The 19384-nt window shown below is 43.3% G+C and overlaps 1 protein-coding gene across 3 annotated transcripts in view; it reads right to left on the reverse strand.

Annotated features, from left to right (window-relative positions):
* The window catches only part of sema5a (sema domain, seven thrombospondin repeats (type 1 and type 1-like), transmembrane domain (TM) and short cytoplasmic domain, (semaphorin) 5A), a 195700-nt gene that overhangs the window by 123438 nt on the left and 52878 nt on the right, over nucleotides 1-19384 (reverse strand). For all 3 annotated transcript variants that reach the window (XR_001322457.2, XM_014157212.2, XM_014157211.2), the window contains 3 exons: nucleotides 16683-16909; nucleotides 7840-7939; nucleotides 2344-2389 (listed from right to left, as the gene is read on the reverse strand). Coding sequence is in view for 2 of the 3 variants with exons in the window: in XM_014157212.2 (XP_014012687.1) it covers nucleotides 2344-2389; nucleotides 7840-7939; nucleotides 16683-16848 (312 nt within the window). In the remaining variant the exon portion in view is untranslated. The remainder of the gene's footprint in view (nucleotides 1-2343; nucleotides 2390-7839; nucleotides 7940-16682; nucleotides 16910-19384) is intronic.

The raw sequence follows: 19384 nt of genomic DNA on the forward strand, positions 1-19384 counted from the left end.
TCTTTCTTTCTCTCTTTCTTTCTTTCTCTCGGAGGACCTGAGCCCTAGGACCATGCCTCAGGACTACCTGGCATGATGACTCCTTGCTGTCCCCAGTCCACCTGGCCGTGCTGCTGCTCCAGTTTCAACTGTTCTGCCTGCGGCTATGGAACCCTGACCTGTTCACCGGACGTGCTTGTTGCACCCTCGACAACTACTATGATTATTATTATTTGACCATGCTGGTCATTTATGAACATTTTAACATCTTGACCATGTTCTGTTATAATATCCACCCGGCACAGCCAGAAGAGGACTGGTCACCCCTCATAGCCTGGTTCCTCTCTAGGTTTCTTCCTAGGTTTTGGCCTTTCTAGGGAGTTTTTCCTAGGGAGTTTTTCCTAGCCACCGTGCTTCTTTCACATGCATTGCTTGCTGTTTGTGGTTTTAGGCTGGGTTTCTGTACAGCACTTTGAGATATCAGCTGATGTACGAAGTGCTATATAAATACATTTTATTTGATTTGAGCGCCAACAAAAGAGTGACTCCCCATGGATCTCTGCCTTTCTCTATGGGGGGTATCTCTCTTTTCTTATCTCTCTGTCTCGCTCTACCTCACTTTCTTTCTCTCATCTCTGTCTATCACGATCTCCGATCTCTTTTTCCTCTATTCTTCCCTCTCCTCGTCTTCTTCATGTCTTTTTTTCTCCCTCTCTCTCCCCAACCCCCTTCCCCCATTCTCTCTATTCTCCCCTGGTCTTTGAGGGTGTAAACAGCCATTGTCTAGCCTCTGTCCAGAGCATCAGTAAACTGCCAGTGTCTAGCCTCTGTCCAGAGCATCAAAGGAGCCTGCTGTTTTCCCTCAGGAAGAGATCCAGATAAACCTCTAACGTGTCAATATTTGACTGGTTACTCACTGGGCTACACGATTCTTAGCCCCACAGGGGGTAAGTACACACATACAGCCTTCAGCCATGGAAATCAAGGAGAAAGGAGGGAGCATGCTGGTGTAATGGTTACTATTCCATTGTGAGATGAAGGGATGAAGGGAGGGAAAGAGCTACAATTATACTGTACAGTATGTTTACAAACATCACATTGCACTGCTCAAACACATGCTATCGCTTTCAACATCAAAGGTTGACAAAAAAGATAAGAGATTATTTTATAGCATCATTTTAATAACAATCAATTTGCTTGATTCAATTGATTTGGTTTTGTGCTGCCAGTCTTAACTAAGAAGAGATAGAGCATGAGCATCTGTGCTTCTTCCTCTGGCAGGCAGAACACAAGGTGCAAATAACTTAGCAAACTGCAAAAATACTATCATCACGCAGCAGAACAGAATGGGTCTGGAACATAGGAACCACAGGAATTTCACATGTGGTTTTAGGAGCTGGGGTAGACATACACGTATAGGGAATTAACACTGACTGCAGAGAAGACTACAGTTAGAGAGATGGGGCATTAAGACTAACTAAAGAGAAGACTACATTTAGACAGATGGGGCATTAAGACTGACTGAGGAGAAGACTACAGTTAGAGAGATGGGGCATTAAGACTGACTAAAGAGAAGACTACAGTTAGACAGATGGGGCATTAAGACTGACTGAAGAGAAGACTACAGTTAGACAGATGGGGCATTAAGACTGACTGAAGAGAAGACTACAGTTAGACAGATGGGGCATTAAGACTGACTGAAGATAAGATTACAGTTAGACAGATGGGGCATTAACACTGACTACTGTGGCTGGTGGACTTTCCTGAATCCCTGATCCAGCTTAGCCTAGAGATGGCCTCTGCACATAGCCCATGGTGCAATCCAAGCCCATAGGATCTCCTGACAAAATAATAATGAACCTGGCTTCATTTATCAGCACTTAACATAATGATGTTGTCAAGATGCATAGGCCTATAACATGGAGAAACTATTGAACTATTTGAAATGTTCCCTGGGTTTTCATTACTGTAGCTCCCATGGCATGCTATGACAAGCTTTGTGTCTTGTTTGTGACCATTTCTAAGGGCCTGACAGCTGGGCTGTTCCAGTAACTGCTACGATAATTACTGCATAACTGTGTTACACACAAAGACAAGACAGTCATCTTATAGATCACACTGTGGTCCAACAGAGAGTGAGGAGTTGGAGGGAGAGGGAGGGAGGGGGCAGAAAAGAAGGAAGAGGAGCAAAGAGAGAGAGAATACGAGAAGAAAGAGAGAGAGTATGAGAAAAGAGAGAAGTGAATCGAAGAGTGAGTGACAGGTATATAAATAGGAAGGGGATTGAGAGGGAGAAAGAGGGAGTGACAGAGAGATAGATAGTAAAATAGAGGGAGGATAATGGTAACGCTGGTAAAGACTCACCTGGATCAACGAGAGGTCCTCCAGATTGAGTCTGAAGAGGTGGTTTCTGAAAGAAAAAAGAGAGGGAGGAGAGATGAAGGTAGAATCTTCTCTAAAAGAACAACACCGGAGAAAATAAAAGTGGACAGGAGAGCATTTCTGGTAATAGGTGTCCAACGATATCTCTGGGTTATTTTATCCCTATTTTGGTCATTTTCTCTCCCTTAATAACACATCTTTGATGTAGCACACTTGTTTCTGGGCCACTCCAAAAGCCTGTTCAGATGTAACCACATATAGGAACACTTGATTTGACTACTTTACTGCTATAGCATTCCAAAACAAGGTATATCTTTGTTGAATAGAAACCCAGTCAAAACTGAACTGAATATAGTTTGCAAGATTACATACTTTGTCATCTCCCAGTGATATGCCCTTGTCTGGGAAGAACTTTTCCATAGACACAGATGCGGGATCAGCTTACCCTTTACAAATCCAAACATTAACCATTAGATCTTTTTTACGGGTAACTTCAACCAATGGAATGGGAGTTTTGAGGAGTATTTTTCTTCGCTCTGCTGATGAGTATTTGTCTCTGTTAATACATGAGTAATAAAGGCCTAGTTCATACATTTGGTGAAAAAATACATATTCTATTCCTCAGCTTGACGAGAAAGAAATAGCCTATTCCAAACAGACTATGGGACAGTTATGGGACGATAGATCCCAATAGGCCTAGACTAAATAAATAAAACATTCAAAAGCAATGAGTCTGATGCAACAGATCAGAACGTTTAAAATGTTAATAAACTACTATTATTTCACATTATAAGAGTAGCAATGTGCACAAGGCAGCAGGCTACATGTGAATATTCTTTCCATAATGCAATTAGCGGGAAAACACTGTTGTCAAAAGCACACCATACATGCGAGCGGTTTCAGGTGACAGAGATTAAAATATCCGTTAGAAATTTTGAAAGAGGGAAGATCTAATATGCAACAACTAGCACGGATTGCTGTTATTACAACGATTGTGCCTTTGGCTATTGACCAAAGAAAGAAAGCTAATATAAAATAATTTCCCCCATGGATATGGTCTGATTTTGTCTAGGCTACTTTAAAGCAAGGTAAGACATGCCTCATAATATGTAGTAAAACGTTCAGGTTTCAGACAATTAAGTATATGTTTTTAAAATGCATACTGCCTCCAGTTCATTGCAAAGTGGTGTGTGACGCGCTGATGATGCCTGCCTTCTGTTGCCTACGTATTTGCTATTTGAGATGCTGTAGCAGCAGCTCTCACGCTGTCAGCCATATTTTCCACTGAAAGGCTATCTGTATTGTGTACGTGTGTGATAAATAAGATACATAACAAATATACTGTACACATGCGCAAATTTAATTCCACTAAATTAGGCAAATTAACCTATAAACTGATAAGGATGACCAGTCAAACTGGTATTTCCACCAATTAATAGTTTAAAAAGCATTATTTCGTGATGGAATTTTTTCTTCTTCTCTCTGACAATTGGCCGGCGTCAATTTTATTTATCGGCTTTTCAATTTTTTTATCTGCCAAAAGCCGGCTATCACCGGCTAACGGAAACTGTGTTTCACAGGTACATCTCTCTCTCTCTCGCTCTGTCTGATTATAAAGACTTTCACAGGTACATCTCTCTGTCTCTGTCTGATTATAAAGACTTTCACGGGTACATCTCTCTGTCTCTGTCTGATTATAAAGACTTTCACAAGTACATCTCTCTGTCTCCGTCTGATTATAAAGACTTTCACTGGTACATCTCTCTGTCTGATTATAAAGACTTTCACGGGTACATCTCTCGGTCTGATTATAAAGACTTTCACAGGTACATCTCTCTGTTTCCGTCTGATTATAGACTTTCACAGGTACATCTCTCTCTGATTATAAAGACTTTCACAGGTACATCTCTCTGTCTCTGTCTGATTATAAAGACTTTCACAGGTACATCTCTCTGTTTTCGTCTGATTATAGACTTTCACAGGTACATCTCTCTCTGATTATAAAGACTTTCACAGGTACATCTCTCTCTGTCTGATTATAGACTTTCACAGGTGCATCTCTGGCTCTGTCTGATTATAGATTTTCACAGGTGCATCTCTGGCTCTGTCTGATTATAAAGACTTTCACAGGTACATCTCTCTGTCTCTGTCTGATTATAAAGACTTTCACGGGTACATCTCTCTGTCTCTGTCTGATTATAAAGACTTTCACTGGTACATCTCTCTGTCTGATTATAAAGACTTTCACGGGTACATCTCTCGGTCTGATTATAAAGACTTTCACAGGTACATCTCTCTGTTTCCGTCTGATTATAGACTTTCACAGGTACATCTCTCTCTGATTATAAAGACTTTCACAGGTACATCTCTCTGTCTCTGTCTGATTATAAAGACTTTCACAGGTACATCTCTCTGTTTTCGTCTGATTATAGACTTTCACAGGTACATCTCTCTCTGATTATAAAGACTTTCACAGGTACATCTCTCTCTGTCTGATTATAGACTTTCACAGGTGCATCTCTGGCTCTGTCTGATTATAGATTTTCACAGGTGCATCTCTGGCTCTGTCTGATTATAAAGACTTTCACGGGTACATCTCTCTGTCTCTGTCTGATTATAAAGACTTTCACAGGTACATCTCTCTGTTTCCGTCTGATTATAGACTTTCACAGGTACATCTCTCTCTCTGATTATAAAGACTTTCACAGTTACATCTCTCTCTCTCTGTCTGATTATAAAGACTTTCACAGGTACATCGTTCTCTCTTGGTCTAAAGAAAAATATACTCTAATCTGAAAAGAGCATAGGCCCATGAGGCGGTGTGTGTGTGTGTGTGTGTGTGTGTGTGTGTGTGTGTGTGTGTGTGTGTGTGTGTGTGTGTGTAAACCACAGTGAAAGAAACCTTAAGCCCAACAGTGAAACTTCACTTTAATGAACACCTTTAGCCTATCCTTGGCTCAAGCTCTTTTGAATTGTGAAGTTTCCATTGTAAGCCAACTAAAAAAACGGTTTATTTGGAAACCTTTTACAAAACATGACAGTGAGTAGTATCTATATTGACTATCAATGTCTCACTATGGTTTTGGAAAGTCAGCATTATTGCATCACAGAATCATCATTTCAAAACGATTGTCTGGATCCTGGATGCTGATTGGTTGATAGCAGGGAGTTATTCACCACAATCCCCGGGTAATTTAACTGTTCCATTAGATTTATCAATGCGCATCCACTGTCCCACAGCCCAGCTAGGAAATGTATAAACTTAATCTCCCCTGGAAAAAAGCGTCTAGACAATATTTCCCCATGCTACTTGCCTAGCATTTGGTTTGCAACAGTTGGAGTTTGTCTAAACCTTTCCTGTGGAACAATGCTGCAGGTTTTTTGGGCGATCTCCACCGTGCCATGCATATGAACGTTAACGAAACTGACAGCTTCTCTGAGCCAGGCGAATTTATTTTATCAGAATAAGTATAATGGATATATCCAAAGAAATGGCAATGAAAATGAAGGTAAAATAACCAAAAATGCACATAGTTTGCTGTCATTTCAGCTGCTTGATGAGATTGTGTGTTCGCTTTAGTTGGCTAGCTAGCAAAGTAGAAGTAGCTAGCCTCCATAGCAAAATGTTTTACTTAGAACGTCCATGCCATTGGAATGGACGACCACCCCATTTGGCTAGCAACTTCAGAATCTCAGAACTAACGACTAGACTATATTGTATGGTGGAAGGATGACATAAAACAAATGTACTAATTAAAATAACGTTTTTAATGAAAAAATTTAATTAATCTTTTTTTAAATGCTGGCAACCATTTTATAAAAGAAATAAGGCCCTCAAAACCAGGAATTATTGTGCCTAACACCCTCCTAAGAGCTGTTTTTCTGGCCCTTGGCTTCGCCTCGGAAGTTATTCACACGATAATTCCCGTGTTCTCATTAGTTATTTTTTAATTATAACAGCTTTATTACATTTTCAGCAGATTATCGTTTCCTTTTAAAAACGGTTTTATTTCAAATAAATTTGGCCTTGAATGTCAGAGAATCAATTTTTCTATTTCAGTTAAACTTGGTACATGAAGGTTATTCAAGGTATAACAACACTCCTAGCTCTTGTCAGAGTAATGCATCTATTCTGTAATATTATTCACCAGCTGAAACCTCTTCACATAAGATGACTCAATAGCAACACACATATGCATAGGTGCACACACGAAGACGCACGCACGCACGGACACACACCAACGGATCCATCTTCTGAAGAGTGGCTATCTCACAGGGCAGGCTGTGGTCTAAGAACCTCTTTACAGTATATTGACATTTACATCGATCTGCCTCTCCTTCTCTACCTCCATTATCACTGAGTCCTTTCACTCTGGCCATCAGGCCACAGACAACCCCTAGCTCCTTAAACACTTCTTCTAGATCCCTGTCACTGAGCATTTAAGGAGCTAGGGGTTGATTTGGTACTAGGCTTCTTTGACTGTGTGAATGGTCTCGGAATACACCGTGTGTTGAATCCGTCTAACATGGACTTTCCATGAATCCAATTAGACCTGTATTTTGGATACAGTTGGTTTAATTCAAGATGTTTAACATACGAGCAGTCGTATAATTGCCTTAGAACCTCTGGTGCCAATATGACTCACATCAATGTCTAAAACTCAAATGTAGTTAGCCAGAGAGGGTATGTCTGTGGCCTGATGGCCTGAGTGAAAGGACTCAGTGAGGCCTGGTCCTAAGTCAACCCCAAGCCCTGGACACTTCTCCTAGATCCCTTTTACAGAGCCCACAGAGCCCACTCCAGAGAGAGCGAGAAGACAGACTAGGCCAGACCACTGCAGGTAGAGACAGGACCACCCTTAAGCCCCTGAGTCAGGTTCGTGTTTGAAAGGAAAGGGTAAGAGCTCTTCTCTCTCCCTCCCTCTATCTTCTCCTTATCTGTCAGTCCCTGCAAGTCTTTCCAACTCCTCCGTGTCCCTGTATCCCATCTGCAGTACATTAGTTTATTCCCCCAGCTCTGCTTCTCTGTGTTGGTCCTGCTCCTCCAGCTCTCTGTCTCCTCAGCCATCTGCTAAACTGGAGAGAACGGCTTGTATTGACAACCTAGGCCATTAGCAGAAGTGAAATCCATGCATAGTAAAGCGCACACACGAACGCACTCACACACAAACACACACAGACACTCTAGTTAGAGTTCATCTAAACCCAATCTCAGCTGGCCAGAGAACACTTCAGACAAACACAGACACTCTGGATTAAATACAATGTGCTTGACAGAGACAATGAGCTTAACTTGAGAACACTCTGTGGCAAGTGAGGGGATAGCCAGAGAGAAAGCGAGGGAGAAGCATTGAGAGAGGGGGAAAGAGAGAAGCAGAGAGAGAGAGAGAGGAAGAGAGAGAGAGGGAGAGAGAAGCAGAAAGAGCGAGAGAGCAGCAGAGAAGCAGAGAGAGAGAGAGCGAGAAAACAACATATTACCTGGCTCCGACTATCAGTTCGTTCTGGCTGGGGTCAAAGGTTAGCTGGGAGTAATCCACTGTGCCCTCATCCCGGAACCTGTGGATCCACGGCTCCATATCTGCCAATCAGTGTAGAGAAAGATACACGGTAATCAATGAAACAGGAGGAAAAGAGATCAGAGAAAAAAGGGGTGGATAAAGAGTTTAGCCAATAGCCACAGTAAGTAATAAAGTGATGTAGGCCTATATTATATTGTCTTTGTGTGTATCGTTCTGTATTGTGATTTTATGAAAACAAATGCTTCTTGCCTGGTGATGTTACACACTCCCTCGCAAAATAGGTTCAAACCAGAGGGGAGTTCTTGGTAAAATGAATATTAAGTTAAAAAAAGCCTTCCAAGGAGACCTAATGTACCCTATATCCTGTGCGTCTCCAGATAGCTGTAGTCTATCTCAAGGACACAGAAGTACAGTTTCCCACCTGGGCTTTCAACCAAATGCCTTCCACTCCATTTACTAAACCATTACTGCAGCTAGCAGGAACTAATGCATACAGTACATAGTGTGTGAGAGGAGGAGGGTTGTTTGTGTGAGTGTGTATGTGTATGTGTATTTGGGTGGGGGGGATTGTGTGTGTGTTGTGTGTGTGCATGCCTGTCTGAATCCAAGGTCCTTCTAAAGTGAATCTGAGACGGATGCATCTCATGGTTGTCAGTGCCTTGACCTTGGCCCTGAACCCAGAGATAGAGATTCCCTCATGGTACATTAGACACACACACACACACACACACACACACACACACACACACACACACACACACACACACACACACACACACACACACACACACACACACACACACACACTGAATATGTCAAACCCCAGACACACAGAGACAGATCACCCTCAACATGCCTGTCTCCATGGCGCCCAACCCATTAGCCCTTGACCAATAGAATCAAATATTCCTGTTGGATTGCTGGGCGATTAGTGTCGGGCCCCTACTGTCCTGTAATCTGATAGGTAGTGAGTCAATAGTTAAGGCTACGGACTAGGAGTAAATGTACCATAACCCCTGATCTAGGGTCAGATATTGTCCAATCCCCTAATAGCTAAGGTAAGCATTTGAAAGAAGATAATCTGATTCTAGGTCTGTGTGTCACGCCTGCTCCCATTCTCCCTCCCTGGCGCTCGAGGGCGCCAGGCTGCTCAGCACTACGCACTCCTGCCACCATCATTACGCACACCTGCTTCCCTCGTCACGCGCATCAGCAATTCATTGCACTCACCTGGACTCAATCACCTGTGTCATTTCCTCCCCTATATCTGTCTGTTCCCCAGCTCTGTTCCCTGCTTCAGCATTAATTGTCGTTTGTCATTTTGTTACCCAGTTCTGACGCTGTTCCTGTCCTGTTCCATGTCAGTGCTAAATGAAATGTTCACTCTCCCTACCTGCTTTTCTACTCCAGCGCCAGTTCTTACACTGTGGTTTGGGCAGGTTCTTCTCTGGGCGTTTGTTTCCTCTCACTCAGCACATAACCTGCTCTGTAGTCACAATAACACATCACTACACACCGATACTAGACAGTATTCTATTCTAATAATCCCCGTTTGAAACTGTTAGCAGTATGTCTTATGTTCATCTAAGTACAGTATTTCAAAATATCTGGTGCCACTGTGGCTCAGGGATTTCAAAACACTTTTCATGGTAGAGAATGAAGCCATTTTAGGGCAATTACCGTGGTGGATATTATGTTGTGATCTGTCTATACCTGTCCTGTACTATATCTGATCGAATACAGCTAGGGTTGAAGTAAAGAAACTCACCTCAAAAAACTTTCAGTCAAAAATGTGAAACACCTGTCAGAAGACATCTTGAAATGAAACCACAGTCTCCCTTCACTGCATCAAACCAACAATCCATTGTTTACTGTCAAGCCAAAGCATTCAGCCCAATACAACAGGGAATCTCTGCCTGGCTGCCTGCCTTCCTGTGAGTCACTGCTAGGAGCTACATACTAAAAAAATACAGCACTGACTCTACCTCTTTGTCAAACTGCAGGAGCACAGAACACTATCATAGCACATTCATTTCACCTAACATGATGGCATCACTGCTAACAAAGACATTCCTTTCCTCTTCCTTCCACTCTCCAGGGTCTAAAATATTAATGAAAATGAGCACCAGTTAAGCTGGGAGGAGGAAACTTTCAACTCGCAGACCCAAAGCTAATACATTTTCATTAGCCTGGGTGAAATAAATATTGTGGAGAGATCACAACAAATTCCGCCCTAAGATTTGGCTGTGGTTAATGGCTTGTTCCCCTCTAATTCTACAGGGGGACGAGAGTTTGGGATGCGCCTCTCTGGTGCCAGTGACAGGCTAGTTTTTCATACCGGGGGAAGCATTCAGAGCATACAAATGTGGCAGCGACACCATCAGAGGGAAACCAAGGCTTCAGTTACTCAGTGTTTCCCCCATAAATCATGCTAAGATCCCACCGGGGTATAGCCCCACTCAGGTCCCTCTCAGAGGGGGAGGCAGAGAGGAGTTTTTAAGTGAATACAACGCCCACAACATGGAGGATTTATGTGTTTTATGACGAGGTGAAGGGCTCATAAACATTCATAAGCATTGATAAGCATTCATAACCAGAGCAGATGTGTTACCCTGGGCTCTGGGCTCTAATGAGAAACAGACCAGACTAATGTTGGAGAATGGCAGCAGGACATTATGGTTTGGTAGAGCGTTGAGTGATCTTGGTAGAATACTAGAAAGTTATATGGAACATTGAGTGATTTGGTGGATTACCTCAGGGCTTCAGTATAACATTGGTATGTTTTGTAAGGCTCTAGGGGAGCAGCAATAGCTCCCTTAGGAGCATTATATTACAGTTGAACCTCAAATTAACTCTGACCTTGACCTCTACAAAAGGAACCAATGGGATTTAAAGAACTTCTTCACTAAACAAGATGTGTTTTTTAAAAATAGCCCCTTTAAACAGTAGAGTGTCTGGGCCTCAAGGGACCCCCCCTCCCCCCCTTCAAGTTAATGAGCAGTCATTCTGAGTGCAACATTCTAACACTGTAGTTAATTCATTTCATATATGCGATTGCAAAAATAATCATTTGGTTATGTTTATGAAGACCTTGGGTAACAATTATTTTTTTTAAATAGCATTTTCATTAGCTTGTTATTGTAGGCTATACGTAAAAATATAAAAACACAAAAAACACATTCAAGTGTTTAATACAATTTATTTGTGGGGTGGGTTTGTTACAACTATGGAACAGAAGGCATGTGTGTTGGAACACATTAACAGCTTCTTTTCATAATGACAAAATGAAATAAAAACCCCAACCACCAAGACGCGTGGTCAGCAAGACGGGTGGTCAGCAAGACAGGTGGTCAGCAAGACATACGGTCAGCAAGACATACGGTCAGCAAGACATAAGGTCAGCAAGACATAAGGTCAGCAAGATGCGTGGTCAAATGATGAAAACATCATTAGCCTAAACATCATTATAAGTGCCAAGTGGGCTTGATAATTAGTGAAAATCAGCACAAAAGCAATAGTTGCATTATAATGAATGTGTCGATATGACAGCAGTCAAAAACAGTAAATTATTGTCAGCTATGTGCTTGCTTGTGTGCATCTTCACACAATGGCATCAGTTGGATTTCATTGAACTGTTATTCGTGGTCCTAGTAATTGACAGAATTGTTGTATCTTTCACTTGCTTGTCACACTTTGACATACCTTTGTTTGGTTGTAGTGCATAATAGTCTCCGGTTCTCTCTTTATTGCGTCCCTGTGGTCTTGTCAATCTTCAGCACCGTTGTGGAGTACAACGGCTGTGCCGGTGAGCTCCGTCTGCCTTTGTTCATGGTGCCAACCAATGACAGTGAAGTGAAGAAATGGTACATGGTGACATTTCTCCCCTTGCCAGTGTAAGGTTCCACAAGCCTCATCACAACATTCTCTGTCACTCCCTCACCTACTGCCCGATATTGAAAGGGGTTCTGCATGTAAATGACACACGCTCTCACTGTGTAGCCTGTTCCAAGTAGGCCCATGGTAGACTGATAAGACTGCTTTTATTTAGTGGACTGAAGTAGGGTACATACCATTTTAAGATTAGAATTAGACTGGATCAATACAATAGAATGTCCCCCCCCTGTTCTTCAATCACAATTGGTGATTACACAATTATGCATCGTTCGCTTCCCCTCGCTCATCAACTCAACCATTCTCCCCATTTCTCCCCAGTCATTCTTACTTAATTTATTTAATCTGATTTTATACGTGTGAAATTTGTTTCGGTATAGTTTCGAGGCAATTATCGTGGTGATTATCAACTGGGCACTGCACTTTCAACTGTTGGGAGAAGGAGGGGCAATGGGGGAAAACCATTTAAAAAATGACACACCCTGCTAAAAATGGTAATAACTCCAGTTCTGTTTGTGATATTAAGATTCTAACACAGACAGTGTGTTATATAGACTTATTTAGGAAAAGTCAAGAATGGAGGGGGGCAAGACTTTAAAAATGGCAGAGTAAAAAAAATGATTCATGAGCAGTCAAAATGACTGCTGTAGCGGTTCTAGTGTTAAAATATGGTCCCCTGCCTCGCTCTCTCTCCAGGCATTTCTCTAGTCTTTTTCATGTCCTTTCCTTCATGCTTTTAATGCGTGTGCGATAATGTAATCGAATCATTACTGTGCTTGTACCACAGCCGGGTGCATCGGGGGCTTGGCTGCTGATGAGACAGAACCGTACAGCGTGCACGTGTACGTGTGTGTACGTGCGTGTGTGTGTGTGTGTACGGTTTGGGAAAAGAACTCTGAGAACGCGGCCAGGGCTGCCATGGCAAAGAGCCAAGCCGAAACCGGCACACTCCCCTCCCCCTTCCCTTCCTCCTCCTTTCTATCCCCCTTTCCAAACTAGATCTTTGCCTTTTTCCTTCTCCATCACTCTTTCCAGGTTTGTTATTCTGGGTTTTGAATCAGAGCGGTTGACACACAATGACAAAGTGACAGACTATATAAATATTTACACCCTAGCTTCAGAAACTAGGGCAGTGTTCAGTCTCAGAGTGCTCAAACTGTATAAAGAACAACCTGACCTGAAACAATAGACACGTGGAACCAACTGGGACTGGAATACTGCAGGTTTCCAGGAGTAAATGGGGGGGTCGTTGAGGGTTTAAATGGAGTACCTACGTATATATTCAATTTAAATTCAGCCTGACAAGATGTGTCCAGCTAGGGAGACGGGGGCGTGTTTGCTGTCCCATGTGGTAAAGGGAAAATATGAAATTACAACTATTTTGTGAAGTTGGATTGAGAAGAAAACCTTAAAGATGCACTGCAGAGGGTGAATCCTGACAGACAAACCACAAGAAAACGTTTCAATGCATCATGCGCTTCAGAGCGAAACCGTTTAAGGGAAGAAAAAAAGGAACATTTAACAAGATGACCTAATGACCTCTGTGTGCCACATGGGAAAAAGAAACACAACTGTAACTTAAGACTTAAAGAAAACACATGAAGGTAGAGGCAGGGTGGACTACATTTCATTTCCTGTGTCAGTATTCAAATGCAGCTTTGTGGGAAGTTTGGCCGTAAATAGAATGCACTGATGCTTAAGAATGTAGCAAGTTGGTCTCGCAATGGACTTAGTGGGCTGTAAAAAATATTCCCCATGGACCAATTAAATCATCTTGGTCTCCAATCGTTGATGTGGCGATTTGTTTATTTTCCTTTGGAAAGTCTTGCGCGCGCACGCACACACACACACACACACACACACACACACACACACACACACACACACACACACACACACACACACACACACACACACACACACACACACACACACACACACACACACACACACACACACACACACAGCAGCAACTCTCTAACAATGTGTTATTCTTTGAGGGGTGATAAAAGTGCAAGTCTATACACCGCTGTTAAACAGACACGTCTTCTCAGATCCTCCGAGACGAGACCTTGAATGGTGGTGAGATGACACTGTTTACTGCACACGTTTTAACTATCTTCCATAACTTCAACATCCGCCAAGGAACACTCGTTAAACATAGAACTTCAATAATATATCTCTGGAGGTTAGGACTGCTGATTGACTCATAAACCCACACGTGTTCCACAAGAATGAACTGTGCTTTAGAACGTTTTTTTTTCTTCCTGATAGAGGATACATTTTTGTTTAAAGTCTGATTTCATCATGGTTGACATTAAGAAGTCATTCCCGAAAGGTTCCTTGCAGAATCAGAAGTTCTATGACTAGTTCGAAGTTCTAAATTCTGCCTGTCAGTTTTGAGCTACGCAGCTTCAAATCCTTCTCACTATAAAACATTTTTCTTGGAAAGAAAACTGCACTCAGAACGACAAAGGAATGGACAATTTCTATAATTCAGCCTTTGAAAATATCACAAGGGAGTATTGCTGTACAGTAGCAGTTATTATGGCTGAGAAAAGAGCCAAGTCAGAAAATCACCACCCTTTAGGGTTGAGTCTTTCATGTGTGTTAGAGTGTCACACCCTGCTCTGAGCAACCCACAGGCACCAGACCAGACAAAACACAACAGTAGAGTACAGTGTGTCACTGGAACAGCTTTAGTGCCATATTCCATCAAACCCACTAACCAGATTCCCAGGAGAAGTTATTTTCAAACTATCCCAGAAATCCAGTTTTCGCTTTAGATTGAATATGGCCCTTGGAGACATGGAAGACATGGGAGTATAGCGAGGCCCACCACAGCTAGCCCAGTCAGTGTGTGTCCACCATAAGAAAAAGCCTGACTCTCCAGGGAGTTACATTTATATTATATTGATATATTTTCATATTTATGTTTGAGGTCTTTGTAGTTCTTCCCACTCTTTGGAGGACCTGGGGCCCTCCCTCCAACTTTAGACGTCAGCAGGACATGGAGTATACAGCATATAGAGAGCAGTGAGTGTGTGTGTGTGTGTGTGTGTGTGTGTGTGTGTGTGTGTGTGTGTGTGTGTGTGTGTGTGTGTGTGTGTGTGTGTGTGTGTGTGTGTGTGTGTGTGTGTGTGTGCATGCGTGTGCGTGTGTGTGTGGCTGTGTTCTATTATACTACATATTATAAACTGGGTGGAATGCTGAATGCTGATTGGCTGACAGCCGTGGCATATCATACCGTATACCCTGGGTATGACAAAACATTACCCTGGGTATGACAAAACATTTACTGCTCTAATTACGTTGGTAACCAGTTTATAATAGCAATAAGGCGTTTGTGGTATATGGCCAATATACCATAGCTAAGGGATGTATCCAGGCACTCAACGTTGCATCGGGGTTAAGAATAGCCCTCAGCCGTGGTATATTGGCCATATACCGCACCCCCTCAGGCCTTATTGCTTAATTCTACTACCTTTAGAGACATTTCCTCCCACTTCTTCTCTATCCCCTACCCCTAACTCTTCTCCCCTTCTCCTCTTCCCCCTCCCCTCTACAGTCTCCCCTCTTCTCCTCTTCCCCCTCCCCTCTACAGACTCCCCGCTTCTCCTCTACAGACTCCCCTCCTCTCCCCTAACCCATCCCCTCCTCTACAGACTCCCCCTTCTCCTCTACCCCCTCCCCTCTTCCCCTCTACCCCCTCTTCTCCTCTACCCCCTCCCCTCTTCTCCTCTACCCCCTCCCCTCCCCTCCCCTCTTCTCCTCTACCCCTTCCCCTCTACCCCCTCTTCCCCTCTACCCCCCTCTTCTCCTCTACCCCCCCTCCCCTCTTCTCCTCTACCCTGCCCCCCTCCTCCCCCTCCCCTCTTCCCCTCCCCTCTTCCCCCTCCCCTCTTCCCCTCCCCTCTTCCCCTCCCCTCTTCTCCTCTACCCACTCCCCTCCCCCCTTGCATCTTACCCCTTTTCATCTTCCCCCTCCCCTCCTATTCCCCCTCTCCTTCCCCCTCTCCTCTTCTCCCCTTCCCCCTCTACTCTTCTCCCCTTCCCCCTCCCCCTCCCCACCCCCCTCTCTTCTTCTCCTCTTCCCCCTCTTCTCTTCCCCCTCGCCTCTTCTCCTCTACCCCCTCCCCTCTTCTCATGTACCCCCTCCCCTCTTTTCATGTACCCCCTCCCCTCTATCTGTGTTCAGTGTTCATATCTGATTAGTAACCAAACTGTCTCCATACTTTATTAACACCACTGCATTTCCGTGACTTCAGCAGGCACTGAGTGTATGGACTGAAACATTAGGGAACACAAACTGTTGACCTCAGGCAATGCTAGTGTGCAGTTTGGTCACCCCAACTACCACAGAGACTCACAGAGGACAGCAGATAGCATTAGCCAGACCGTTAGTCATCGTTCTCACAGTCTATAGACTGAGTGCTGAAGGTAACCCAACTAACCATGAGCTAACAGAGGAGGCTATGGTGTGTGTGTGTGTGTGTGTGTGTGTGTGTGTGTGTGTGTGTGTGTGTGTGTGTGTGTGTGTGTGTGTGTGTGTGTGTGTGTGTGGTGACCTTGCCCTTTCACTCAATTATACCCTAGACAGAGAGCTGTATGATTAGCTGACAGTCTCAGCTAGGATGGATGGAATGGGCGCAGTGGCATTTGGCTGGTATGTTGTTAGTGGAGAGAACTGAATTAATTTCTATCCATGTTTTCATCTGGTGAAGTTTTACAGTACTATTTATGGCTGAACTGCTCTATAAAATATGTTCTTTAATGCAGGAAATATGAAAAATGCTATTAGATTACAGGAAACACTGAATAACAAAATATGAACTTCCACAACAGAAAGGGAATGAGTGTGTGCATGACTGTGAGTGTGAGTGTGTGTGACTGTGAGCGTGTGTGACCTACCTGTGTGTGAGATGAGGGGGTGTTCTGCCCGGTGACAGGGCGACTCAGGCAGCAGCACCGGCCCTCTCCTGCCAACCACGCCCTCAGCCCACAGGACCAGCATGCACTGCAGCAGCAGCACCGCATGCCGGGTAAGGGAGAGGCGACCCACGGGGGGCGGAGCCATGGGAAGGTGGGGCGTCGGTTACTTCCTGTTGGGCCGTGAGCTAATCGCATTAGAGACACGCCTGTAGAGAGAGAGAGGCAACATAAGTTCCTTTAGTTTGCTTGCGAAAAAGGCTTTTTGAGGGCGAAAGAAAGACGGAGCTGCGAATGTAAGCTGGTAATAATTGGAACTCTTAATAAACCACGAGAGAGTGAGGAAGAGACAGAAAGAGAGCAGGGGAGAATAAAAGAAAGGAGGAGAGATAAGACCAAAGAAAAAGCAGAGAGAGCGAAGATAGAAAGTGCTAGAGAAAGGAGAGCGGAGAAAGGGAGATAAAGAGAGAGATATGGTTCTAGTGTCAGATTCATGCGGAGCTGAAGCAGCTGCTGTCACATTCACCCTGATGACCCCTGAACTGTAACCTCTAACCCCTAACACATGAATCAGATCTGCATGCCCTCACACAGCATGAGTGTGCGTGTGTGTGTGTACACATGACCTTCATGTGGGACACACTACTCCTCATGGGGCCCGTTTAAACGTGGATCCCATAAAAACACATTCACTTCTGCTCCAAATGGAACTGTTTAAAGATACATGCATGGCTATTCGGAAACATTGGTCTTGGCATTGTGTAGAGAAATCTGTCTCTTTTGAAGGAACGCTTGATGGTGGAATGTACGGCACTCCTGACTTTCTAATGTAAATCACCTGTCAAATACTGCCAGTCAAGACCACTGTCTTTAGCAATTCTTTCCTCCCGTTTTCTATAGAAAGAATATCCTCATGGCTTTTAGCTTGTCTCCCATTTAGTGAGCATATTTCCTCAATTCTATATAATAAAACTGTCCAAATGTAATTTTTCTTTAGTTAAGATTTCCTACCCTTTTGACAGCCTAGTCTACAGTATCTGACAGCCTAAATATAATTTCTCTAAAGGAAGGTTTACCTATTATATCAGAAACTGTCAGGAAGCGTTTAACTTTAGTAATATTTACTCATTCTAGCATTTTTCTGGATTGATGTTTTCTCCCATTCTGACAGTCTGCACATCATTTGTCATAAACATTCAAAGAGTGCAGCAAACCTGCAGTCAATTATCTCAAGGCCTGTATTCAGAATATCAGCTCAATCATCAACATGACAATCTACACATAGACATGTGTGTGTGTATTGATTGAAGGCACGATTCCAAGTCAGATTTACTGGGCTGACTGAGTGCTGATATATGTCTGTCTGTGTGTGTGTGTGTGTTTGCTGATGCTATCTGTTAGGTGGAGGCCAGAGTATGACTGACACACACACACACACACACACACACACACACACACACACTTATACATTGCTGAGGCAGCCATGATTTACAGTGGGTGGATGGATAAATAAACCAACAGCATTGTAAGAGATGTATACAGTAATAATACAACCCAGTCTAAATCATTTTTATCCAGGGTGATTGTGTAAACCCGTTCTTGATCTCGCTCACAAACACACAACCATAACTTGCACACTGCTTTTCAATGGCATCATCTTCAGCATAATACTCCTCAAGTAGCACCGCATTACAGACCACACACAGTGTTCCTCCCTAAACAAGATGAACATGTGTACAAGGTCATGTATTTACACTACAGACCATAAATACTCGGGTTTAACCCTGTGTTGTCCCAGACAAAAGGACTGTATTAAGATCAACACCACTATTTATCTCAATTACAACATGTAGACAGCTACAGAGGTTATGGAAATAAAATGGTAGAGATGAATGCTATTGTCAACACTCAAAGAGTTATACAAAGACAGACGTTGGGAAGATAAATAATTGTTCATTTTTATATATGTACAGTGGAGGAAAAAAGTATTTGATCCCCTGCTGGTTTTGTACGTTTGCCCACTTACAAAGAAATGATCAGTCTATAACTTTAATGGTAGGTTTATTTGAACAGTGAGAGACAGAATAACAACAACAAAAAATCCAGAAAAACGCATGTCAAAAATGTTATAAAATGATTTGCATTTTAATGAGGGAAATAAGTATTTGACCCCTCTGCAAAACATGACTTAGTACTTGGTGGCAAAACCCTTGTTGGCAATCACAGAGGTCAGACGTTTCTTGTAGTTGGCCACCAGGTTTGCACACATCTCAGGAGGGATTTTGTCCCACTCCTCTTTGCAGATCTTCTCCAAGTCATTAAGGTTTTGAGGCTGACGTTTGGCAACTCGAACCTTCAGCTCCCTCCACAGATTTTCTATGGGATTAAGGTCTGGAGACTGGCTAGGCCACTCCAGGACCTTAATGTGCTTCTTCTTGAGCCACTCCTTTGTTGCCTTGGCCGTGTGTTTTGGGTCATTGTCATGCTGGAATACCCATCCACGACCCATTTTCAATGCCCTGGCTGAGGGAAGGAGGTTCTCACCCAAGATTTGATGGTACATGGCCCCGTCCATCGTCCCTTTGATGCGGTGACCTGTCCCCTTAGCAGAAAAACACCCCCAAAGCATAATGTTTCCACCTCCATGTTTGACGGTGGAGATGGTGTTCTTGGGGTCATTGGCA

This window comes from Salmo salar, chromosome ssa19 (genome assembly GCF_905237065.1).
Source record: "Salmo salar chromosome ssa19, Ssal_v3.1, whole genome shotgun sequence".
Classification (NCBI taxonomy): domain Eukaryota; kingdom Metazoa; phylum Chordata; class Actinopteri; order Salmoniformes; family Salmonidae; genus Salmo; species Salmo salar.